Source organism: Papio anubis, chromosome 20, assembly GCF_008728515.1.
Source record: "Papio anubis isolate 15944 chromosome 20, Panubis1.0, whole genome shotgun sequence".
NCBI lineage: Eukaryota > Metazoa > Chordata > Mammalia > Primates > Cercopithecidae > Papio > Papio anubis.
Genome location: NC_044995.1, coordinates 3,155,780 through 3,181,766, shown reverse-complemented (window position 1 = coordinate 3,181,766; position 25,987 = coordinate 3,155,780). Strand labels below are relative to the sequence as shown.

General features: G+C 53.1%; 2 protein-coding genes across 5 annotated transcripts in view; both read right to left on the bottom strand.

The window, feature by feature from the left end:
- PPP1R13L (protein phosphatase 1 regulatory subunit 13 like) overlaps positions 1–25,987 on the bottom strand; it is a 146,813-nt gene that overhangs the window by 67,960 nt on the left and 52,866 nt on the right. The gene's annotated exons all lie outside the window — the stretch shown is intronic.
- SNRNP70 (small nuclear ribonucleoprotein U1 subunit 70) lies at positions 1,455–25,987 on the bottom strand. 3 transcript variants are annotated; one of them, XM_003915873.4, is made up of 10 exons: positions 25,534–25,987; positions 24,614–24,770; positions 21,001–21,063; positions 20,834–20,888; positions 12,152–12,216; positions 11,939–12,001; positions 8,860–8,941; positions 5,612–5,713; positions 2,351–2,438; positions 1,455–2,268 (listed from the first exon to the last, which is right to left on the bottom strand). In XM_003915873.4, exons 2-10 carry the CDS (start codon positions 24,758–24,760, stop codon positions 1,620–1,622), a joined length of 1,314 nt encoding a protein of 437 aa, XP_003915922.1. In that variant the 5' UTR covers positions 24,761–24,770; positions 25,534–25,987; the 3' UTR covers positions 1,455–1,619. The 3 variants fall into 3 exon arrangements, with proteins under 3 accessions (XP_003915922.1, XP_009193198.1, XP_009193197.1); XM_009194934.3 differs by having other exon boundaries at positions 1,455–2,241; XM_009194933.4 differs by lacking the exon at positions 25,534–25,987 and adding an exon at positions 25,325–25,527.

Sequence of the window (25,987 nt, the reverse complement as noted above, 5' to 3'; positions counted from 1 at the left end):
TGCAGTCTCCAGGCCACCAGTTCCTTAGCCTCACAATTACTGCATTCTGATGAGTTTCTTGGGGGTCTTGCATAGACAGTGAGCAGCTTGAATTGGCAGATGCTTCTAAGGGAGGGTGCACATAGATTTGGGAGCTCAGTGCCCTCCTCTATTTTGTCAAGTCCCAGCTGCCTGGCTGAACCTCTGTGAACTTGGCCCAGTGGAAGTCAGTCCCGCCTGATAGTCTCTTCCCCATGCTAGCTAAATGGCAAAACATCCTCAAGGAAAAGGCAAGGTTAAGCACGAAACACACCTGTAAGTGTTCTTTTAAGGGATCACACCCCCTCAAGCCTCATCAAAGCTGGCCTCTCTCTGGTGCCTTCCTAAGTTTTTGCCTATTGTCCAGCGTTTATATAACCAGTTTGTGCCATGTGAGTCCAAAATGGGCTTTTTGTAGCCAATACTAGAAGTCTATAGTTGCAGTATCTGGGGTATCTATGAAATATACTAATTAGAGGTAAGAAGTTCTTTTAATCCTAAGTCATTTCTTCCAGGGTCAGATTTTCTGTTTATCTTGTGGTCTGCTTTTCCTCAACTATCTGGGTATCGTTAGTTGGTTAAACTGAAACCATTAAAAAGCAGACTAAAATCCTGAGTGTCAGTCACAGACCCTCTGAGTTACCAGGCCACGTTTGCCTTCAGGCTGAGATGCTTCTAAAAGACACAAGCAGGTCTGAACACAAGCTGGTTTGCCTAGGCACCCCCCAGCCCATCTCCCAGGCATCCTGAGTGCCAACAAGGAGGCCAACTGTTCTATACCAAGCTCTGCCTTTGGCCTCCCACCCTCGCTCTCCTGGAGCTGCAGCCTTGACCCTCTAGGGTTCTGCAAGGCTGACGGGCTTCCTTCTCTGCACTCACCAGACTGAAGTGTTCTCACCACCGATGGCTTTAATCTTTTGTCCAGGAATTTGCTTGAAATCTCAATTGCTGGTAGGACCTCTTCTGTGTTTCTGCTCGTTACACCTGTCACTACTAAGTATGATGTGAGTTCATCCTTCCTGCTCTGCTCCATCTCACCCATGCCCAGTGCGTTCATTCTGCCTTTCCTCACCATGTATGCCGCTCTCCCTTGCAGATTGTAGCTTCCCTTGCATATTCAAAACTGCGGCTTCACCTGAGTAATCAAGTCTCCTCCTAATTAATTCCCAGCCCCCGACCAAGACAGGGGTATGGTCAGCCCTGAGGAATGTATGCCAGAGATGAAAAAGAAAAAAGAGAGTGAAAAACCAAGGGAGACAAGGAGCCCTAGAGAGGCCTCCTCCCCGACGTTCAACAGCTCTGGCTACTGGGCAGAGCCAGCCTCACGTCCTAACCCTCAAGTTATAACTACTCCCTGGAAACCAAACCAAGCAGGGCTATCGGAAGTCAGGGACAACCTTCTGGGGGAGGACAGCAGTGAGGAAGAAACCAAGGTGCCCACTATCAACAGGAAATTAATTTTATTTTTAAATCCAAGGGGTCAGAACAAATCAGACACCTACCCTTGGAGGACAAACTCAGGTGGCCAAGGTTGGGGGAGGGGATGACAGCAAGGGGGTGGGCAGGAACGCGTCCAAACACAGCCGGTGGAGAGAACCTCTTCACTCCGGCGCAGCCTCCATCAAATACCCATTCTCCGGAGCCAGGTAGCCATCGCCGCCCTCAGACTCCATGTACATGTCTCGGCTGTCGTTGCCCAGACCCTCCAGCCCGTTGTCCTGGCCGCCGCCCCCACCTCGGGCCTCATCCCTGCCCCGCTCACTGCCCCGCTCCCCCCGTTTGTGCTCGCGGTCACGGTCGCGGTCACGATCCCGGTCCCGGCGCCGCTCGCGCTCACTCCGGTGGCTCCGCCGTCGCTCCCGGTCACGATCCCGGCCCTTTTCCTCTGGACCGTCAGGGCCGTCAGGCCCGAGCTCCCCTGGAGGCCCATCATCAGGGGGCGCATCACCCGCCTCGGAGGGCTCCGCCATGTCGCCACCGCCCCCACGCAGCTCCTCCTTGCGCTCCCGCTCCCGCCGGGCACGCTCCCGGCTCCGGCTGCTTCGCCGCTTCCGGTCCCGGTCCTTGTCCTTGCTCCGCTCCCTGGAGCGCCTCCGCTCCTCCTTGTCGCGACTCCGTGAGCGCCTCCGCCGGTCCCGAGAGCGGGAGCGTCGCCGTTCTCGCTCCTTGTCTCGCTCCCGGCTCCGCTCTCTGCGCTCCCGCTCACGGTCCCGGTCCCGGTCCCTATGCGGAAGCGGGGAGGGGCCGGGCCTGGATGAGGTGGGCAGACCTGTGTGGCCGGGCTCCCCCCGTGACCGCCCCCGACCCCAGGACCCCGGTCGCCCAATCTTACCTCTCATCATAGCGGGAGGTGTCATCGCGGCCTGAATGCCGGATGTTCACATCAGCCCCTCCTCTTCTGGTACCACCGAGGCCGCCTCCTGGGCAGGGCAGACAGACAAGAGGGTCAGTATGGGCAGGGGCAGGGCCCGGAGGAGCAGAAATCAGCCGGCTCCAAGAGCAGAAAGGCAGCCCCTGGCTTAGTGTTCACAGGGCCGGGTCCCCCTCTGCAGTTCATCCCGTGCACTCCCATCACAAGACAGCCACATCTTCCTTAAGTAACTCACACAAGGCATTCGCTAGGAAACAGCCGTTACTGGAACCCACATTTGACCCCAAAGCGCATTATATTAACCACAGCGCACTTCACAGCCTCCTCAAATCCTCCCTTCCAATCATCCTCATCCTCACACAAGCCCGAAGCTAAAGCTCTTTCCACCCAAAAATGTGATCGGCTTAGAAGCCTCTGGTGGCGTCCCCCAGCCTGAAGTCCAAACTCCTCGTCAACTGGTGGTAGAAGCAGCGAGTGGGCCCCGCTAGTGTGTGAGCCGCAGCCCGGGGCTGCGCGTCCCAGGCCTTTCCGAGTCTGCGCATTCTCCTTGCCCTGGACTGGTCTCCCCTTCCTTCTCTGGCGAACCCCCACTCACCCTTAAGGCTAGCCCGAACATCCCTTCCTCCAGAAGCCTCTCCTCACAGTCCTATGTACTCACAATTGCAGAAATGCTTCCTTTCCCCGGAGTTTCAGGTTTGCTACCTGTCTGAGTCGACCCCTACCTGCCTCTCCCACCAGACCGCAAGGCACCGGGACCGTGGGCGCACTCGGCTCTTGCTCACGGTACCAGCAGGTGGCGCTGCAGCTGGTATAGAAAGGTGGATGTGTGTGTCAAGTGAATAGATGAACAGCCCCAAGGAACCTCATAGTTATGATGGGGAAACAATCTCAGATCAAGTCACTGGCCCACAGTGACTCAGCAAGGAAGGTGCAGAACTGGGCTGTCACTGCCGTCTGCTGCAGAACCTGCCTTCTCAAGCGCTCCTCTATCCCACACTGCCTGGAAAAGCTTCCGTGAGGCAGGGCTGAGTTCTGTATAGAAAAGAGGCTGCAGGGAGACATTCTTATAGGAAGCCGGCAGCAGACCAGGCACCTGCCATGTCACAGGCACAGAGCAGCTAGACTAGCCTTTACTATTTTCAAGTCATGACCCAGCAATGAGTCACATCATCAATCTGATGGGTTGCAACCAACATCTTAAAAAACAAAACAGCAGAATATAAAATACAACTATAGGCCGGGCGCGGTGGCTCAAGCCTGTAATCCCAGCACTTTGGGAGGCCGAGGCAGGTGGATCACAAGGTCAGGAGATCGAGACTATCCTGGCTAACATGGTGAAACCCCGTCTCTACTAAAAAAATACAAAAAACTAGCCGGGCGCGGTAGCGGGCGCCTGTAGTCCCAGCTACTCGGGAGGCTGAGGCGGGAGAATGGCGTGAACCCGGGGGGCGGAGCTTGCAGTGAGCCGAGATCGCGCCAAAGCAATCCAGCCTGGGAAACAAAGTGAAACCCCGACAAAAAAAAAAAAAAAAAAATAAAATAAAATAAAATAAAATAAAAATAAAAATAAAATACAACTATATACTTACTACATAGAAAAAACTGTTTCCTCAAACTTTAGGTTATAGTATTTCTGCGGGTGCACCGAGTCAACCTGTTATTGGCTAACACCAACAAAAAGTTTGAATGGCAATTGAACTAGAAGATTCTGAGATTCTGGAAAGGCTGAGATTCCAGAATTCTCCTGCCCCAACAGGAAACAGCAGAGCTGTAAGAACCCACTCCACCCCGGAGAGACCAGAGTAGGGTAAGAACATGCCTGGTAAACTCAGAGGCTCAGCAGCTTAGAGTGTGGTCTCCCTAGCACAGGTGAATCCAGAGCGAGGACACAGGGCTGGGAGGCAGGACAGGAGTCCCAAGTGGCTACTACTGCCTGGGTGTCTGCCCAGGGATCATCATCTTCTCTGACAACTGTCACTCAGCTTTGCAGGATTCAGTCGTCAATAAGCATGCCTGAGTAGCAGGACCCCAGGCCCAACATTGAGTCAATCAGATGGGCCCACCTCGAAACAAGAGACCCGTCCAGGACTGAGTGTAAAGCCGGGGCCTGTGGCATGCTGCGCTGGGCCAGTGCAAAGAGGCATGGGACAGACCCAGCTGCATGAAGGCTGAGGCGGCAGAAGCAAGCTGTGGGCCGTCACACATCACAGGTGAGTCGTCCCAGCTTTTTTTTTTTTTTTCTCTGAGAAAGAGTCCTGCTCTGTCACCCAGGTTGGATGGAATGCAGTGACTCGATCTCGGCTCACTGCAACCTCCGCCTCCTGCGTAGATGAGATTACAGGTGCCCGCCACCACGGCCACTTAATTTTTGTATTTTTAGTAGAGACGGGGTTTCAACATCTTGGCCAGGTTGGTCTCGAACTCCTGACCTCATGATCCACCCGCCTGGGCCTCCCAAAGTGCTGGGATTACAGGTGTGAACCACCGTGCCTGGCCTGGCTGCCCCAGCTCTTAACAGCTTCAGCTACCAGGTCCTCTTAGATCCATGGGCATCACATACCTCTGAACTCCAAAGGATGCCCATAATTCTGTATCAACAGAATTATGTTTCTTTTTTTATGTTTCAGGAAGCTCAAGTTTATTTCTGATACCTGCAGCCAAACTGACCTTGCCTGAGACAGCAAACGACAATGAGGAGACTGAATGCAGGAGGCTCAGAGGGCAGAGGCTGCCTCTATGTTGCTCTTGACTAGAAGCCTGGCACAGGGCTGGTGATCAAATAGGTACTTGCTGAATCAGTAAAAGAGCGAACAAGAGCAAGAACAAGCAGCAGAAGCAGATGAGCAAGTGACATTTACAACCCCAGCATGCGTCACTGCCAAGCTGGGCACCCAGTACACTGAGCTCAGCAAACTCAGGTTATTTCCACTAAGAGGAGGACAATGAGGCAGGTAGAGGGGGCCCCCAGAAAGCAAGTGGGGACGCCAGCATGTGGGCTCAGGTCTCTCCAGGTTGGTGCCCCTGCTCCTCACAGTAACCCAGAACGAGGAGACAGGCGGCTGTCAGAAATGTGATGGCCACGAAACAGAGAAGCTGGAGATGAGGACGTGATGGGAGACGTGAGCCGGCAGGAGACAGAGAAGCAGAAAGCAGCAAAGAAGGGAGAACAAGGCCACCAGGTCCAGGGTCCCCGAGAGCCCATTGAGGGCGGGACGTGCTCACCTAGCCGCCGGGGCCTCCAGCCCTTCACAGTTCGGCCCCTCTCCACATCCACAAGGACCCTCCTGCCATCAATCTTCTTGCCGTCTGCGTGTTTGTAAGCGGCTGTAACAGATGTGGGGAGGGGGAGGGGAGGAGTCCCCAGAGGGTCCTCTAGTCAGGACAGGCCCGGGTCTACAGAATCCCCGCCCCGTGTCCCCATCATCACCCACACGCACACGCCCAACAGACAGCCAGGCAACTGACAGCCAGACCAACCCTCTCCCAAACCGGCGAAGGGCCTGCTCCATCTCAGCCTCTGCTTCCTCTCGGCGCCCCAACCACTCCTGGTCGAGGGAGATGTTCACCTCACCCACCACCCCCTGGGCTCCCCCATCCTTCCTCTCCCACATGATGGAACAGCCCCCTCCCGCCAGGGCGGCCAAAATCGCTGCAAAGAAACTGAAGGTTAACTCCACGCTGGACTCTGCTGTGGGGGAGGGGGCTCCTCCACAACCCCAAGCATGCACCCTGAGACACCAAGCCAGGGCAGGAGGCCCAGCTGGGACGCTCCGCACCCCAGACCACACCGGTTTTTCTGTTTTTGTTTTTTTTTGGAGGGGGGTGAGTGTGGGGGGAACAGACATCAGAACAGAAAATGAACCAGAAGGGGGTGGGAGAAATCTTCAGGAAATGGCAGGGAGCAGAGAGGCGGGTTATACACTCCCAGGGGGCCTGGTAGGGCCCCTGCAGCAGGGGAGAGGGGCAGTGGAGGAAGCATGGGGAGCCGTGCGGTGCTACTGAAAATCCCTGCCTTACCTGAGATGACTGACTCTGCCTCCCCCCCAGCCCCACCCCATCTCGCCCTCCATACCCCCGGCTCAACACATGCTGGGAGCGCACCCCAGCCTGAGCCTGCTAGGAAAGGGGAGTCGTAGAGGGGAGATGGGGGAGAGGCTCACTGCTGCTCTCGGGTAGTGCACAGCAGAAGGCAAGCCTGAGGCCCTGGCCTGTGATCACGTGGGGCTATCGGGAAGGCCAAAAAGTCCCTGTTCCCCCACCCAGCCCTGGCCTAGGGGGCTGTCCTCAACCAACCGTAATACCCTGCCCCGCCCCAGCCCGCTCCCCCCCAAATAACAACCAGAGGAAGAGAAAAAGGTGCCATTTACCGATGCCGGCCTTGCGGGTGTCCAAACCGAGCGGGATGGGGGGGGGCTCGGCAACTCCTGGGGGCCTGGCGAGGAGGCGGGCTTCCCGGGGGGGGACACGGGACCGCTTACCTGGAGCCCCCAAGCTTACCTGAGCACGCGCACAGACCCCACACCCACCACCATGGGGTCAGCTAAAGCTACAGGGAGGGGAAGTTGGGGGTTCTAGGGAGCCAGGAGAGGGAGAGGAACCACATCTCCTGTACCACCTGGAGACAGGCAGAGGATGTGGTGGACCCCAAAGAAATCTCAAGGAGGCCTTAGAGTCGGGGAGACGAGGATTATCATCCAAGCTGGGCTCTGGAAAGCCCTGGACTATCTCGTGTGAATTTACAAAGAAGGCTGGGAAGGCCTCAAAAACCTGTCCAACCTCACCAGTCCCCAAGTCACACTGAACTAGGCACATAGCCCACCCCCCGCGACTTCTCCACCTCCAACTCCATGCTCCCTCCCACCAGCTGCGTCTGCAGAGGCTGGCACACAGGGGTCCAGGAGATGGTGCTGCCCGTGCTCTGAGGAGGGGCCACTTGGCCCCTGAACCCACAGGAGGGGAGTGGGGAAAGGCATTTAAGGACCAGGATCAAAGTCAAGCGAAGGAACCCCGCTCGGGTTCAGAGTCCCAAACCCCAAAAGAGGCCCATCCCGGGAGGAACAGCAAAGAAAACGTGTGATTGTGTTCGTCTAGGCCTCTCTCTCTCTTTCCCTCTCTCAAGTCTCTAGACAGTGGAAGGTTCTTTAGTAAAAACCTACTGACACCTTCAGCTGCTGGCAGCCTACCCCTTGGTCCCTCCCACACCCCAAGCCCCAATTCCATGCACTTTGGGGAGCTCCTGACCACCTCTGGAGAGCGGCTGGACACCACAGCCAGCCCCCTCAGGAGGCCTCAACCACAGTAAGGAAGACAGGAAGGGCGCAGAGCACCCCAAAACTAGCAGCCAAAAAGACTCTCCAGGGCCAGCACAGTAGCAGCCCCACAGAAAGCACGGGGGCAGGGAGGGAAGGCTGAAGGGTTCCAGTGGAGCCCTGGCCTGGTGCCCTGCCCTCGGTGTTCCCGCCACCTCGCCACTGACATCGCGAAGCCGGGTCATCAGAGGCTGGGTGGAACCCAAGCGGAGAGGCCACCGCCTTTCCTACCGGGTTCATCCTTCCCCTCCTGGGATCAGCAAGATTCTCGGAGAGCATACGGATCGGGGCAGGAGGGACAAAGGGCACCCAAACAAGGAAAGGGCCATGGGTGCGGGGAGGCTGCGGGGGCGACTGGGGCGGGAGGAGGGGCGCCTCGCTGCTCCTGAGCTGCCTGGCTAAGCTGGGCTGGTGTGCGGTGCTGAGTGATCTTACCCATGATACAAACCCTTATACCAACCATACACTGAGGTGTTGTAAGGGGAGCGTAAGCATCAGCTGCAAGCCAGCTGCGTGGTGGCTGCAGTGACAATAAGAACAATCAATTAATACGGCGGCCCCTGGACACGCCGCAGCCCTGCCCACCCTCCCCCACCCATCCCTGCCCGTGTGGACGCCGCGGCAGCCTCAAAGGGGGCTTTGGAACTGTAGGGGCAGGCGCTCAACATGCCTATCACCCCACTGCCCACTGAGGAACAGGGTGGGGGGCCAGGGTTGGGGAGGCAGAGGGTCGGGTGGCCCAGCCCCAGTTCTACTGGGGGGGAAGAGAGGACAGGTTCAAAGGCCAGTCCTCATTGCAACCTGGCCACCCCCAACTTCAGTGGGGGGAAGAATGGGGAGAGGCTCCCCCAAAATCCGACCCCTTCCCCCACCTCCAACTGGCCCCAGCCCCTCACCCAGTTCCCTCTTTGCCCCTGAGGTTCAACGTGTGACACTTACCTCCCCAGGTTCACACACACACACACGTTGTGGGGGATTTGGTTTTTTTTAAAAATCACGTATATAAAAAAAAAAAAGATACATCAGAAACAGAGGGAGGAGGAAAAGAGACATCGCTAATGTCAGGTGTGGCAGGGTGGGGGAGGGGACAGACTGGGAGGGGCTGGGGCAGCAGAGAAGTGAGAGCGGGTCAGAGGGCAAGGCTCGGCGGGAGGTACTCACAGTGCATGTCTCGCTCGTGTTCGTACTCAATGAAGGCATAGCCGCGGGGCTTTCCTGACCGCTTACTGTAGACCATGTGTATCTGTGGGGCGCATGGGGACAGGGGTGAGTCCCGCCACAGAGCGGCTCCACCCCACCAACCCCACAACAGCCTGCGCACCAGGCCCTGGGCCAGGTGAGGTCTCAGACCCTCTCTGTCCTTCAAGAGCCCTGAGTGACTTATGTTGTAATTGTAGGACCAGAGGGCACAGAGGCGGCTTCCTGGAGAAAATGACACTTGGCCGGGCGCGGTGGCTCAAGCCTGTAATCCCAGCACTTTGGGAGGCCGAGACGGGCGGATCACGAGGTCAGGAGATCGAGACCATCCTGGCTAACACGGTGAAACCCCGTCTCTACTAAAAATACAAGAAAATTAGCCGGGCGAGGTGGTGGGCGCCTGTAGTCCCAGCTACTTGGGAGGCTGAGGCAGGAGAATGGCGTGAACCCGGGGGGGCGGAGCTTGCAGTGAGCCGAGATCGCGCCACTGCACTCCAGCCTGGGGCACAGAGCAAGACTCCGTCTCAAAAAAAAAAAAAGAAAATGACACTTAAGACCTAAAGAAAGAAGACAGATGAAGGAGGACAGTGAGGTGTCAGCCTGTCAGGTGGAAAAGCAGTAACTCCAGAGGTCCAATGGCCTGGTGGCAGGAGGGCAGGAGGTTGGGGATGCACTTCAGCAGAGCTGGCTCACGTACTGATGACAGAGAGCCCCAGGAGATGAGGCCACAAAGGTGAGCAGGCCCAGGGTCATCAAGCGCCCCAGTGCCAGGCCGAGAAGCATAGTCCCTGAGGAGCTGGGAAGGGTGCTGAGCAACGAAGGGCCAGTGTGGGTGGTCTATGTGGAGTCAGGAGGACACAAATGGACTTAGGGAAACAGGAGGGAGTTGTGAATGCCAATGGGACAGGGGAATTTTTTTTTTTTTTTGGAGGTGGAGTCTTGCTGTGTCACCCAGGCTGGAGTGCAATGGCACGATCTCAGGTTACTGCAACCTCCACCTCCCAGGTTCAACTGATTCTCCTGCCTCAGCCTCCCGAGTAGCCGGGATTACAGGCATGCGCCACCACACCTGGGTTATTTTTTGTATCTTTAGTAGAGACGAGGTTTCACCATGTTGGCCAGGCTGCTCTTGAAATCCTGACCTCATGATCCCCCTCCTCGGCCTCCCAAAGTGCTGGGACTACAGGCATGAGCCACCGCACCTGGCCAGGGACAGGGGAGTTCTAAGAGAAAAAGCAAGGACATGTGCACAGCCAGGGAGGCTTGAGAGAATGTGGCACGCTGAGGGATGGGTCCCATCCCGAGGATGGCAGCAAGAGAAGGGGGATGGGGGGTGGGGGTGGGGTGGAGGTCCACGAGGCCACACAGCTTGGGGAAGAGTCCTGTAAGGTCAGATGGTTACAGCTGGACATGTCCTAACATGCTAGGGACGCCGAACGCTGAGGAGATGGGGTCAGCTCTGGATGTCAGAAAGACCCCTCGGGGACCATGTAAGGGAGAACAATGGGCAAGGAAGGGCTGTTGAGACAGAGGTGGCCAGAATGAACCAAGGAAGATTTCTGGGAGGTGACAGCATTTGAGCTGGTCCCTCAAGGATGGCTAGTTCTCCATTCACATCACTACCAGTCGGCGACCAACCGCTATCATGGATGAACCTGGGACCCCACAGCCTCCAAAACACAACCGAGATTCCTGACTCGAATGGTATCAGAAGGACAAGGGTGGGGCCAAGGTTGTCACTGGACTGCGCAGGGCAGAACGATGTGTGTGTGTGTATACACACATATATACAGGCATATACAGATATATGCAAACACACACACAGACACGAGACACCACAATTGGCTAATATTTTGTATTTTTGTAGAGACAGGGTTTCGCCATGTTGGCCAGGCTGGTCTTGACTCCTGACTACAGCTGATCTGCCTGTCTTGCTCTCCCAATGTGTTGGGATTACAGGCGTGAGCTACCACACCCGGCCTACAATACCTTTTTTTTTTTTTTAGATGGAGTCTTACTCTGCCACCCAGGCTGGAGTACAGTGGCGCGATCTTGGCTGACTGCAACCTCCGCTTCCCGGGTTCAAGCAATTCTCCTGCCTCAACCTCCTGAGTAGCTGGGATTACAGATGCCCGCTATCACGCCCAGCTAATTTTTGTACTTTTTTAAGTAGAGACCAGGTTTCACCACGTTGGTCAGACTGGTCTCGAACTCCTGACCTCAGGTGATCTGCCCATCTTGGCCTCCCAAAATGTTGGGATTACAGGCATGAGCCACCACGCCTGGCCCAACAATATTTTTTTTTCCTTTTTGTGGAGAACGGGGTCTCACTATACTGCCCAGGCAGGTCTGGAACTCCTAGGTTTAAGCTATCCTCCCGCCTCTGCCTCCTTAAAAGCTGAGATTACAGGTGTAAGCCACCGCACCCGGCCTGACATGTATAAGTATTTTAAAAAGATGTATCAAAAACAGAGTAGGGAGGAGGAGACATGGCTAACATCAGTTTGCGTGTAGGGTGGCCTCAAGCCCTCACTACTGCCCAGGGAAGGCATGCGTCTCCCATGTTAGATAAAGGAAATCAGACACAGCACTTAAGTGACTTAAAAGAAAATTGGTAAAACAAAGCCCTTCTCTAAAACAAGACTCAGCATACGTACTCTGCCAAGACGCAAAGAGTATATATTTCCAGCTTTGACAGCCACATACTCTTGCAACAACCCAACCCTGCCTTACAACAGTAGCAGCCAAAGACAATGTGTAAACAGACAGACCTGCCTGGCTGCGCAGCAGGAAGACTTTATTACAAGCAGTGAGTCTGCGGTTTGCCAACCCCTGCTCTCAATCAACCACCAGCAGTCATTACTTCTCATTTTACTTCTGCTACCCAAGGTCTGCTGCATGGAAATACAGTCAGGATGCACAAACCCAGGCCCTGAAATGCTGTGAGCCATGCTCAGGGCTGGGACCTCTCTCCCTCCCTTTTAGGATACGGCCCCTCCTCCATGCACCCCCAATTCAAACACCCTGACCCCACTCCACTTACTCTTTTGATGGGTCCGTACACCTCAAACTCTCTCCGGAGCTTGGATTCTGTTGTGTCATAGTTCTACAAGGAGATGGGTATGACGTTAAATGGGAGAACAGAGCTGTCCCACAGCCCCTGGAACATTCCCCAGTACCTAGCCCATCTGCCCTTTGGGCCAGACCCAGGCTCTCAGCAGCGTGGGGTTCCAGGAGCTGGGAGCTGGGGACTTACCACTCTCGCCACGAAGAGAGTCTTGAAGGCATCACCCTGAGCATTGGGATCATTGTGAGGGTCCCCTGTGCAGGAAGAAGGGAATTTTGTAAGTTGAAGGTGTCCATGGTCTCAGGTAGCAAAACAAATACGATGGGCAGAGGCCAAGAAGAAAACAGTGGCACTGGGAGAGGCCCCTGGCTGGAGGAACATGGGTGGTGACCTGGCAACCTCAGGCACGCCCCTCTCTGAACCTGTTTCTCTGAGGCACAGTGGGCTTTATCAGAGTGGCTGAGAGATAATCCAGGCTGCTGAGGGGAGGAGGTAAGGCTGACTTCAAGCTGACAGGATGTGGCAGGCCCAACTGCCATTTCAGACCTACATAAACCCTAAGGGCCCCATCGCTCCCAGATGCAAGGTGATCCAAACAGTAACAGCCCAACTGGGCCTCCCTGGAAATGCAGCTGATGCCCCCAGGACCCATCAAAAGAGTAAGTGGAGTGGGTCAGGGTGTTTGAACTGGGGGTACCTGGAGGAGGGATCATATCCTGAAAGGGAGGGAGAGGTCCTTCCTGTAGGCAGGGCCACACTGCCACCCACTGGACACAGACTGCAACTACAGCCCACAGGAAAACCTGAGACCAAGCCACCCCAAGGCTGCGAATGAGAGCCAGAAGAGCAAAGGCTAAGTAAGCTCTGCTTTCCCATCTGTGCCCTGTGTCTCTAAAAGGAACCCAGGAACTGACGAGCATCAGATTAGATCCTCACTCCAGCCTCGCTGTGAGGCAAACTGTCCTACCTGGCGACTAAGGAATAACAATCTCCAAAGAAAAGAGCCAGGAATCTCCTGAGAAACCAATTCCATAGTGATCCTGCTGGGTGAGGCCTGGGAATAAGTCCTTTTCACCAAATATGGCGGCCCCAGCACATAACGACCCTGACTCCTGCCGGGGCCTTAAGGACACTCTGCTGGTTCTTCCATGGCATAGGGCTCCCCTCAGAAGCCCTGTCACATTCTGGGAGAGTATGAGAAAAGGAGTAACATTAACCCAGAGGTTGCAATTGTTTGAACTGCAGACGTGTGAAAAATCAGACCCTGGCGATGACCCTGAGCAGGATATAAATAACTCCCACAAGCTTAGCATTCCAATAATGGAACACTAGGCATAAAATTTACTGAGCACATACTATGGCCCAGACACAGTGCTGGACACTGATATTTATTTATTACTGTTTTGCCAATGGAAGCAAAACAGAACACGAGACACAGAAAAAGGGAGGTGTCAAAGTGGCAAAGGGCCAAGGCAGACTTCACCTCTCACCCCAGGCACTCGAACTACCAGGCTCCTTCCCCGAACCCCGGGGTGCTACCTTTTCAGGAAGACGGTGTGGGTGTTGCCAGAAGCTAGAGAAATAAAGTATCAGATTTTTTTTTTTTGAGACAGAGTGTCACTCTTGTTGCTCAAACTGGAGTGCAGTGGTGCCATCTTGGCTCACTGCAACCTCCGCCTCCGGGGTTCAAGCGATTCTCCTGCTTCAGCCTCCCAAGTAGCTGGGATTAGCTGGGATTACAGACACACACCACCACGCCCAGCTAATCTTTTGTACTTTTAGTAGAGACGGGGTTTCACTATGTTGGCCAGGCTGGTCTCGAACTCCTGACCTCAGGTGATCTACCTGCCTCAGCCTCCCAAAGTGCTGCCATTACAGGCGTCAGCCACCATGCCTGGCCTAAGGGATGTTTTAGAAAGCAGAAGCTTGAGCCACAATTTAAGGGAATCGCTATCTGGGACGAATGGAAATATCTGAAAACAACTCCATCTCGGTGTTCTCCCCAACCACTCCTCAAAGCTGCTTGCCAGGCTGGGCTCGGTGGATGACACCTGTAATCCCAGCAATTTGGGAGGCTAAGGCAGGGCGGATCACCTGAGGTCCCGGGAGTTGAGATCCCGAGAAGCCTGGTCCAACCACGGCAAAACCCCATCTCTACTAAAAATACAAAACTACTAGAGTGTGGAGGTGTGCGCCTGCAGTCCCAGCTACTCAGGAGGCTGAGGCAGGGGAATCACTTGAACCTGGAGGCGGAGGTTGCAGTGAGCCAAGATCATTTCCACTGCACTCCAGCTGGGGCAATAAAGCGAGACTCTGTCTCAAAAAAAACAAAAAAGTTCCTTGCCATACCACATCCCTAAACGTTGTAATTTTCTATGGCCAGGTCTCTCAATTTGCACTGGCTTTTTTTTTTTTTTTTTTTTCCTGCACCAGCTAACTCTCATTCATTCAAAAGTAATTCTTTTTTTGTTGCCGATGTTTGTGCTTTTGTAAATAGAGTAGCTGGCCGAGTGTGATAGCTCAAGCCTGTAATCCCAGCACTTTGGGAGGCCGAGGCGGGTGGATCCGCGAGGTCCAGGAGATGAGACCATCCTGGGTGAACAGGGAACTCCGTCTCTACTAAAAATACAAACAAAAACTAGCCGGTAGTGTGAGCCTGTAGTCCCAGCTACTCGGGAGGCTGAGGCAGGAAGAATGGCGTGAACCCGGGGCCGAGGAGCTTGCAGTGAGAGCTGAGATCAGAGCGCTACGCCCAGCCTAGGCGACAGAGAAGCTGAGACTCCGTCTCAAAAATAAAATAAAATTAAATTAAAAGGTAAAAAATTAAAAAATGAAATAGGTAACTTTTTTTTTTTTTTTTTTTTTTTAGGCGGAGTCTACGCTCTGTCAGCGTAGGCTGGAGTGCAGTGTTCAGATCTCCAGCTCACTGCAAGCTCCGCCTCCCGGGTTCACGCCATTCTCCTGCCTCAGCCTCCTGAGTAGCTGGGACTGGCCCGCCACCTGGCCAACGTTTTGTGCCTTTTAGTAGGGCGGGGGTTTCACGTGTTACGCCAGAGATGAGATCTCGATCTGCTGACCTCGCCCAGTCCCGCCATCTCGGCCTCCCAAGAATGCTAGAATTAGGCAAGCTTACTGGCAAATAAACTCATCTTAAGCATCTACTATGTGCCTGGAAATACTATAGTTGTTGGGGATTTAGCAGTAAACAAGACAAAAAAGGCTGGCCGGGCGCGGTGTCTCACGCCTGTAATCTCAGCACTTTGGAAGGCCAAGGCGGGAGGATCACGAGATCAGGAGATGGAGACCATCCTAAGCGAGGCCTGTGAAACCCGTCTCTAATAAAATACAAAAAATTAGCCGAGGCGTGGCAGCGAAGGCCTGTAGTCCCAGCTACTTGGGAGGCTGAGGCAGGAGAATGGCATGAACCTGGGGGGCGGAGCTTGCAGTGAGTGGAGATCGTGTCACTTCACTCACTCCAGCCTGGGCAACAGAGCGAGACTCCATTTAAAAAAAAAAAAGGGTGCTGGGCACAGTGGCTCTAGCTGTAATCCCAGCATTTTGGGAGGCGGAGGCAGGCCCGGATCACTTGCAACCAGGAGTTCGAGACCAGCCGACCAACATAGCAAAACATCGTCTCTACTAAAAATACACAAAAAATTAGCTGGGCATGGTCCAGCTACTCAGGAGGCTAAGACAAGAGAATCGCTTGAACCAGGGAGGCGACAAAGGCTGTAGTAAGCTGAGATCACGCCACCGCAGTCCATCCTGGGCAACACAGTGAGACTGTCTCAAAAAAAAAAAAAGACAAAAAAGGTGTCTACTCTCATGGGGTTCCTATGCTAATGGAAGAAGTAAATAATGAGATCATATGATCACATCAGATGACCAGAGATAGAAACAGGTGATTTTATAAGGCAGGCTAGGAAAGGCCTCATAAGGGCGAGGTAGCGGTGGCTCAAGCCTGTAATCCCAGCACTTTGGGAGAGGCGAGATAGGCGGATCACAAGGTCAGGAGATGAGACCATCCTGGCTGACACGGTGAAACCCGTCTCTACTAAAAAATACAAAAAAACTAGCGGGGCAGTGGCCCGGGCACCTGTAGTCCCAGCTGCACCGGGAGGCTGAGGCAGGAGAATGGCGTGAACCTGGGGGTGAGGAGCTGCAGTGAGCTGAGATCCAGCCACTGCACTCCAGCCTGGGCGACAGGCGAGACTCTAAAGTACTCAAAAAAAAAAAAAAAAAAAAAAAAAAAAAAAGAAAGGCCTCATAAGATGCTAATATTTAATGAGGAGCTGAAGGTTGTCACAGCAGCAAGGAAACACACCCAGCAACACCAGACAGCAGGCATTCTAACAGTTACTGTGGAACTCTACAGTGGGACCAATGAATGCTGCAGGGTTGGGGGGTGGAGAAGGCCAAACAACAGCTGAGCTTCCTGAAGGACAGCCCGTAAGAGCTCACAACTACGCCTGAGTTTCCTGGAGCGCTTGCTTACCTGGGGTGGGGGGGCCACAAATGTGCCTAAAGGTAAAAGAAAATGCAGCAAAGCAATGGTTCCCAAGTCCTGAAGACAGAGCACGAAAGCTCAAAGAAGGTAGTACAGACCCAAGGCCAGGCAGTGCCCCACCAGTGTATGCGTGCAGAGCCCTGCCAGCACCTCTCCCTTAGGAAATCATTGGTTAGGGGCTCATCTTAACCCAGAGCAGCCCAGAGCAGAGACTCAAAGGAACTGGGCCGTGGAGTCGGGAATTAGGCTTTGAGGTGCTCGAGGTCCCATCTCCGAACTCTCACTCTTTGTAAGCGTGCTTGCCTCAATAAGCCTCCATTTCTTTATCTTAAAAATGGGAGTAGCAACCCCTGCTGCACTTGGAAGCTGTGAGAAGTCAGTAACACGAAGTACAAGTGCTCAGCAAGGAGGCACGGTCCCCTTGAGGGGAGCTGTTCATTGTGATAAGGCACGGCAAGCTTCTATAGTTACGAGTGGAGGCTCTGAAGGGCACAGAAACCCTACTGAACTTGATCCGTTCTTTTATTTCTTTTCTATTATGGAGAAGTTCAAGCACTTAATGGAAGTAGAGAACAGTACAATGAACTCTCATGAGCCCACTTCCATTATCAACATGTGGCCAGACTTGTTTCATCCCTATCCTCCCACAGCCCACGGCGTTGTTTTTTGTTTGTTTGTTTTTGTTTTTTGAGATGGAGTCTCGCTCTGTCACCCAGACTGGAGTGCAGTGGCATGACCTCAGCTCACCCCAACCTCTGCATCCCGAGTTCAAGCGATTCTCCTGCCTCAGCCTCCCAAGTAGTCGGGATTACAGGCCCCTGCCACCACACCTGGATAATTTTTATATTTTCACTTGAGACAGGGTTTCACCATATTCACCACTTGAACTCCTGACCAGCCTGGATCACTCAAGTGATCTTCTCACCTCAGCCTCCCAGAGTGCTGCGATTACAGGCGTGAGCCACCGCGACCAGCTGAATTATTTTAAATGAAATTCAAGATAGCACACCACTTTGGTCTCTAATAAAGACTTTTAAACATCATAACCACAGTGCCACTATTACATCTTAAAGAGCTAATGTTTACTAATTCCTTAACCTCATCTATGATCCAGTGCCCAAATTCCTCAATTGGAACTTGTTTGTTTGTTTGTTTTGAGATGGAGTTTTGCTCTCATTGCCCAGGCTGGAGTGTAATGGCACGATCTCGGCTCACTGCAACCTCCGCCTCCCGTGTTCAAGCAATTCTCGTGCCTCAGCCTCCCGAGTAGCTGGGATTACAGGAGCCCATAACAACGCCTTGCTAGTTTGGTTTTTTATATATATATATTTTTAGTAGAGACAGGGTTTCACCATGTTGGCCAGGCTGGTCTCAAACCCCTAACCTCAGGTGATCTGCCCGCCTCGGCCTCCCAAAGGTGCTGCGATTATAGGCGTGAGCCTCCGTGCCCAGCCTGGAACTTTTTTTTTTTTTTTGAGACGCAGTCTTGCTCTGTCACCCAGGCTGGAGTGCAATGGCGTGATCTCGGCTCACTGCAACCTCCGCCTCCCAGGTTCAAGCGATTGTCCTGCCTCAGCCTCCTAGGTAGCTGGGATTACAGGTGCATGCCACCACATCCAGCTAATTTTTGTATTCTTGGTAGAGACAGGGTTTCACCATATTGGCCAGGTTGGTCTTGAACTCCTGACCTCAGGTGACCCATCTGCCTTGCAGGATTACAGGCGTAAGCCACCACGCCCGGGTGGAACTGTTTTTAAAAAGCATTTCTGGCCGGGTGTGGTGGCTCACGCCTGTAATCCCAGTACTTTGGGAGGCTGAGGCGGGCGGATCACCTGAGGTCAGGAGTTCAAAAACAGCCTGACCAACATGGAGAAACTCCACCTCTACTAAAAATACAAAATTAGCCAGGCATGGTGGCGCATGCCTATAATCCCAGCTACTCAGGAGGCAGGAGAATCGCTTCAAAGAACATTTTTGGCTGGGTATGGTGGCTCACACCTGTAATCCCAGCACTTTGGGAGGCCGAGGCAGGAGGATCACTTGAGCCCAGGAATTCAAGACCAGCCTGGGCACCATAGTGAGATCCCATCTCAATTTTAAAGTTTTTCTAGAAAAGAAAAAAAAAAAAAGACCCACAGTGGATTTTGGTTGGTTAAGACATAGATAAACTAGGCTGGGTGCAGTGGCTCACGCCTGTAATCTCAGCACCTTGGGAGGTTGAGGCAGGTGGATCACAAGGTCAGAAGTTCGAGACCAGCCTGGCCAATACAGTGAAACTCCATCTCTACTAAAATTACAAAAATTAGCCGGGCATGGTGGCGCACACCTATAGTCCCAGCTGCTCAGGAGGCTGAGGCAGGAGAATTGCTTGAACCTGGGAGGTGGAGGTTGCAGTGAGCCAAGATAGTACCATTGCACTCCAGCCCGGGTGACAGAGTGTGACTCCGTCTCAAAAAAAAAAAAAAAAAAAAAAAAAAAATGGCAGGGAGGGCTAGGCACAGTGGCTCATGCCTGTAACCCCAGCACTTTGGGAGGCCTAGGCGGGCAGATCTCAAGGTCAAGAGATCTAGACGATCCTGGCCAACATGCTGAAACTCTGTCTCTACTAAAAATACAAAAATTAGTTGGGCGTGGTGACACACGCCTGTAGTTCCAGCTACTTGGGAGGCTGAGGCAGGAGAATCACTTGAATCCGGGAGGCGGAGGGTGCAGTGAGCTAAGATTGCACCACTGCAGCCTGGCGACAGAGCAAGGCTCCCTCTCAAAAAAAAAAAAAGACATAGGTAAACTAGTTATAACAGACTGTGACTGTGCTGTCCAGGCAAGAGGTGACCTGGGTGGTGGTGATAGACACAAAAAGAAGAGTCAGGTTTGTGACACTTAGAAAGTAACACAAATAGGTCTTGGTGAGAGACTGAGCAAAGGGTTAGAAAAGGTGTTAGAAACAAATTGCATGGCAAAAAATGAGGTCATGACCAGCACACTTGAATGTCTACGTCCCAGAGAAAACACCCAAAGGAAACCAGGTTGGTGGCAAGGGAAAACCCCTGTGGTTTGGACACTGATTCTGAGATGCCTCTGAGGCATCTGAGGAAGGACATCAAGGCAGCGTTCTGACAGCCAGTGTCCAAAGAGCGCACCACCAGATGCCTCTGTCACACCTCTGTGTAAGCACCCTGAGGAAACCCTGCACTCCAGGATTTCGAGGAAAGGGATTCATTGAAGTTCACAGGTATAGGAGGAAAACCTGTCTTCTCACTAGAGTCATGTCATGTTCTGAGAAGTGCGTCATTTGATGGTGATATCGATATGCAAACATGAGACGGCACTTCCACGAGCCTAGATGGTATACCTCACAACACTCCCGGGCTAGAGGGTGCGTCCCACTGCTCCGAGGCCATGCATGTTACTACACCAAATACTACAGCAACCCTAACACAATACTAAGTATTTGTGCATCTAAACATATCTAAGCATAGAAAAGGTACAGTAAAAATATGGTATAATTTTTTTTTTTTAGATGGATTTTCGCTCTTGTTGCCCAGGCTGGGTTGCAGAGAGCGGACGCGATCTCGGCTCACTGCAACCTCCGCCTTCCGGAGATTCTCCTGCCTCAGTCTCCCAAGTAGCTGGGATTACAGGAGCCCGCCACCACGCCCGGCTAATTTTTGTACTTTTAGTAGAGACAGGATTTCACCATGTTGGCCAGGCTGGTCTTGAACTCCCGACCTCATGATCCACCCGCCTCGGTCTCCCAAAGTGCTGGGATTACAGAAGTGAGCCACTGCACTCGGGAAAATATGGTATAATCTTATAGGATCACCATCACATCCACAGTCCCCTGCTGACTGAAACACTGTTATGCTGCGTGTGACTGCACAGTTTTCACCCTCACAATAAAGAGCCACTGGAGGTTGACATCTGACCCTCTTATGAGTTTGCTTAATGGCAACAATATATCTGTCTTGTACTCCAATTCCTCCTCTATGTGGAGGGGATGGAACAACCTCAGCCCAAGGGTTGAGGAGCTAAGGTTAGAGCCAGGACAGACCCACTCGCCCACAACTCATCACCTCAGCCTGTGACTCCCAGCTAGGTTGTGGGAGTCCCTTAACTGTCCTCCCCTGCAGGAGGAGCCCAAGGTACCGGGGTCTCCCTTCCTGCCAACTTTTACCCTATGTTCTGCTGCTAAAAAGCCTAAACCAAAAACAGTGCTTGCCAAGTGGCAGGGGCTAAATAAATGAACTAACAACCCTGCTCCCTGCAAAACAGGCTTTGGGCGACAGCAGGGTCCTGGGTATGACCTGGGAAGAACACAGAGGGTTTGGGGGAGGAGAGAGCCGAATGGTGGATGAGAGACTTACACATTTTAAGCTCTGTCTCCACTTCTTGCTGTCGCCGCTCAATCTTTTCCCGTCTCTGTCAGGAGAAAGGGAAAGTAGAGAAGTAAATGCAGATAGAAGTGTCCTAGTGTCAAGGACCATCTGGAAACAGTGGCAAAACAGAGGGTCAGGAAGCAACAATGACATACTTTCCTCTCCATGCGCTCCTCTCGGGTTTCTGCACGAGTTGGAGGCGGGGCATCTCGAGGGTCCTGGGAACAAGAAGAGAGGTGACAGGGTGGGAAGGACTAGGGGAAATGGCAAGGGTCACTCACCAAAGAAATAAGCAGGTCAACCCTCCCACCCCCACCCCCTACAAAAATAAACATCCACTCACACTTCCCCTGTCACAGTGCAGGGAGGGGAGTGGCACAGATCAAAGCATGGTCTGCGGCCACGCACAGTGGCTTTCCACTTGTAATCCCAGCACTTTGGGAGGACGACACAGGAAGAATGCTTGAGCCTAGGGGTTTCAGACTAGCCTGGGAAACAGTGAAACACCATCTCTACAAAAAATTTAAAAATTAGCCAGGTGTAATGGCACACACCTATAGTCCCAGCTACTAGGGAGGCTGAGGGGGGAAGAATCTTTTGGGCACCAGAGGTTAAGGCTGCCGTGAGCCATGATTGTGACACTGCACTCCAGCCTGGGTGACAGAGTAAGACCCTGTCTCAAAAACTAAGCATGGTCCATGGACCAGTACTATCCAAACTGTTGCTGGACTGTGATAAGTACAGGTAAGTACAGAAACCATGAGTAAGTGTTCAGAAACTTCTACAGTAATTTCACAGTTTGATGTCCACTGACTGTAATATAAATTTGGTCTTTTATTCTGCAGATCTTTTTTTTTTTTTTTTTTTTTTTTTGAGACGAAGTCATGCTCTGCTGCCCAGACTGGAGTGCAATGGTGCGATCTGAGCTCACTGCAACCTCTGCTTCCCAGGTTCAAGCGATTCTAAGCCCCACTTTCCCCTCTGTGTTTCTGTGTCTCTAAAAGGAACCCAGGAACCGACTAGAATCCTTCAAGCAGTTCTCCTGCCTAAGCCTCCTAAGTACCTCAGATTACACGCACACGACAGCATGTTGGCTAGTTTTTGCATTTTTAGTAGAGATGAGGGTTTCACCATGTTGGCCTGGCTGGTCTCGAACCCCTATCTGAGGTCTTTCTTTAAAAAGTAATTCTATCATATACACCAAAAGCAAACACATCGGAAATAGTATCTATCCTTCACCAAAAACAGTTTAAAAAGCACTGGTACGGGTGACATCTAGCTTAAGAATACAGTATTTAGGAAACACATTGCTTCTCACAGCTCCAAGTATCACTTGCATTGAACAAACTGCCAGAGGATGTGATGGGAATGAGTGATGACAAGGCCCTGCTGATGAGTGCCAGTGAAGAGGACCAGGCCTGAAACAACATGAGCTGACAGAACAGGGCTCCAAAGCCCACAACTGCACACCCTCTGAGGGCCAAGCCAGTTCTTCAAGGTCTCACCAACCACACATTAAATAGGAACTGGCTGGTGGGGTGCGGTGGCTCACGCCTGTAATCCCAGCACTTTGGGAGGCCGAGGCAGGCAGATCACAAGGTTAGGAGTTTGAGACCATCCCGACCAACATGGTGAAACCCCGTCTTTACAAAAAATACAAAAATTAGCCAGGCATGGTAGCGCATGCCTGTAATCCCAGCTACCCAGGAGGCTGAGTCAGGAGAATCCCTGGAACCCCAGGAGGCGGAGGTTGCAGTGAGCCAAGATCGCGCCACTGCACTACAGCCTGGGCAACAGAGCGATACTCCGTCTCAAAAGAAAAAAAAAAAGTACCTGGCTACCAGGCATGGTGGCTCACACCTGTAATCCCAGCACTCTGGGAGGCCAAGGGGGGTGGATCACCTGAGGCTAGGAGTTCGAAACCAGCCTGGCCAAAATGGTGAAACCCCATCTCTACTAAAAATACAAAACTAGCCAGGCGTGGTGGCGCATCCCTGTACCCCCAGCTACTTGAGAGGCTGAGGCAGGAGAACTGCTTGAATCAGAGGTTGCAGTGAGCTAAAATCATGCCACTGCACTCTAGCCTGGGCAACAGAGCAAAACTGTCTTATAAATAAATAACTAGTAACTGAGACCAGGCACGGTGGCTCACGCCTGTAATCCCAGCACTTTGGGAGGCCGAGGTGGGCAGATCACGAAGTCAGGAGATCCAGACCATCCTGGCTAACACGGTGAAACCCCGTTTCTACTAAAAATACAAAAAATTAGCCGGGCGTGGTGGCAGGCACCTGTAGTCCCAGCTACTCCGGAGGCTGAGGCAGGAGAATGGCGTGAACCCCGGAGGCGGAGCTTGCAGTGAGCTGAGATCGCACCACTGCACTCTAGCCTGGGCGACAGAGCGAGACTCCCTCTCAAAAAAATAAATAAATAAATAGAAACTGGCACATGACCTGCATCATCAAAGGGCACCTACCACCGCCTGTGCCCATTAAGTTAATTTAACTGGCCAGTAACACTTCTCAAATGCGGGTTCACCAAGGGTGGCAAGTCCCACTGAAGATACACCTTTCTGTTATCTATGAACTTCTGCTGTGCAACTCCCTCGCCTCCAGCTGCCCTTCCCTACGCAATGCCAGAATGTTCTTGTAACTTCTGGCTGTGTGCCAGTTTTTCTCAGGTGTGCTCTGATGCACCTAAGAGAAGACCTTTGTCATCCCATTTCACAAATAAAAACACAGAGGTCCAGGAGCCTAAGTCATTCATTCCTATTTACCCCGAAGGTGCAGAGCTAAGATCCCCATCTGCAGTTTTAAGTCCTCCAATACTCAATACTGGGTGCTAAGTCTTTATGAACATCATCTTATTAACAATAAAAACAGTAAACAAAGTAACAAAGGCTGACACGTGCTGACTGGTTGGTGCCAAGCCCCTGATATACACTTTGCCATTTAATTCTCCAGCATTATGAGGGTGCTACCACTATCCCCTTGCTAAAGATAAAGAAACCAATGCATGAAGAGGATACAACATTTGCCCAAAGTCAGAGCTGATAAATGGTGCGGGTTAAGTGCAAATCCTCAACCACTACTCACTGAATTTTCACAAAAATTCTACAAAAGGGGTACTATCAAACCCCACTTTTTTTTTGAGACAGTCTTCTTCTGTTGCCCAGGCTGGAGTGCAGTGGCACGATCTCAGCTCATTGCAACCTCCACCTCCTGGGTTCAAGTGATTCTCGTGCTTCAGCCTCCCAAGGAGCTGGAATTACAGGCATCATCATGCCCGGCTAATTTTTGTTATTTTTAGTAGAGACGGGGTTTCACCATGTTGGTCAGGCTGGTCTTGAATTCTTCACCTCAGGTGATCCACCTGCCTCAGCCTCCCAAAGTACTGGGATTACAGGCGTGAGCCACCGCACTGGGCCACAACCCCACTTTAAAAAAAAAAAATTTTTTTTTGAGAGACAAAGTCCTGCTCTGTCACCCAGGCCGGAGTATAGCGGCACAATCACAGAGCACTTCAGTCTCCAACTCCTGGACTCAAGCAATCCTCCCATCTCAGCCTCCTGAGTAGGTAGAACTACTGCTGCACTCGACCACACCCGGCACCCGGCTGCAACACCATTTAAAACAGCGAAACTGAGGATCGCAAAGATTAAGCCCCTCGCTTAAATCACACAGCTAGCAAAACAGTCAGAGGCTGGACTCGCAAATCCAACCCCTTGCTCCCCAGAACCCAAACCATTCCTGGCCTGCTCAGTGAACTCACCTCAAACTCTCGAATGTACGGCGCAATGCCACAGTAAGGTTGATTGTGGTGTTTTTCATGTGGCAGTTTCTCCAGGGGTGGCAGGTATGGGATAGGGTCACGGGGGGCAAAGAGGGCCAGAAGGTTGGGCGGCAGGAACTGGGTCATCTTGCCAAGTCTGAGAGCAGAAGCAGGACAGCCTTAGGTTAGATCGGGTCTGCAGAGAAAGCCCCTATTACTCCTTGACTCTCAAAGTAAGAAAGAAAGGAGAGAAGTCTCGGAATTAAAACAGGCTTTGTAAGGGCAGAGAACGGTCCTGTGTTACGGAGAAAAGGGTAAAAGTCTTGTTGGAGGTGGAGGTGAAAGGCCGGTAAAAGACACAAAAATAAAGGCTGAAAAAGGGTTCCTGAGTAGTGAAGTCTCAGAGTCCTGAGACACGAGCTGTGGGGCGGAGAGGTTGCCTGGGAATTTCTGGGGGAATCAAGGACCCGAGGAGAGAGGCCCAGAGCAGTTGTGGCTGCTCGTCCCGTACCGTGGACAGCAAATTACTAGACGCAGTTTGCAAGGGCCTGGGGGTCGGAAGTCTCCGAGCAAAGAAAGAGAAACATAAGGAGCGAAGCCCCAAAACCAAACGCTTGTGGGTAACAGATCTGGGCCCCGCAAAGGCGAAAGGAATTATGGGTAAGGGTCCAGGACAACATAGAAAAACGAAAAAGAAAAAAAGCTACACACCGCAAGGGCCTGTGGGTAGGGAACCGCGAGGGCGATGTGGGGACCGGTCGTGGGTGCCCAGAGAACTCCGGGTCCGGGAAAGGGATGCAGAAGTGACCTGTGGCGAGGACGCGGGAAGGGGGCCTGGCCGCGGGGAAGAGGCCCGGGCCCACCGCTGGGGCTTCTGGGTAGCGGCCCCGCTCCCCGTCGGGCCACTCAGTCACACTCACTCGCCGCGCAGCGCCCTCCTAGCTCTGGTGTCTGTCCGGAGGCTCGCGGCGGCTGCGGCGACCCCTCAGCAACAACAGCTCCTGCTTGGGCTTCCACTCTGGGGGCGTCCGCGTCCGTCTGATTCCGTCGCCCGCGCAGCGAGCACACCAGGCCGCTGCTCAGGAACCCGCGCGGCCTCGGCCAGCGACTGGAGCAGGGGGTGGGTCCCGGCCGCAAATCCCTCCGCCGTCTGCACTGCGCACGCGCCGCGCGAGGCCAAGAGCAACCCACACGCTAGGACCCGGGGCCGCCGCGGCAACAGCGCACGCGCGAGGTCACTACCCCGCCTTCGGGCACCTTGAGTATTTCAACCGCCGGGAGCTGGCGTCTGCACTGCGCGCGCGCGCCGAGCCCCAAGCCGCCCCTCCACCTCTCGCTTTCCGCTCCAAACCGCCTATGTCCGCGAGGCTCTCC

What these genes read in the sequence shown, in the direction of transcription:
- SNRNP70 (XM_003915873.4), bottom strand. Translation starts at nt 24,760, where the DNA reads ATGACCCAGTTCCTGCCGCCCAACCTTCTGGCCCTCTTTGCCCCCCGT. An exon ending in CTCTCTTCGTGGCGAGAGTG is followed by an intron (nt 12,002 to 12,151) that starts GTAAGTCCCCAG and finishes ATCTCCTTGTAG; the next exon opens with AACTATGACACAACAGAATC. An exon ending in ACACGAGCGAGACATGCACT is followed by an intron (nt 5,714 to 8,859) that starts GTGAGTACCTCC and finishes CATCTGTTACAG; the next exon opens with CCGCTTACAAACACGCAGAC.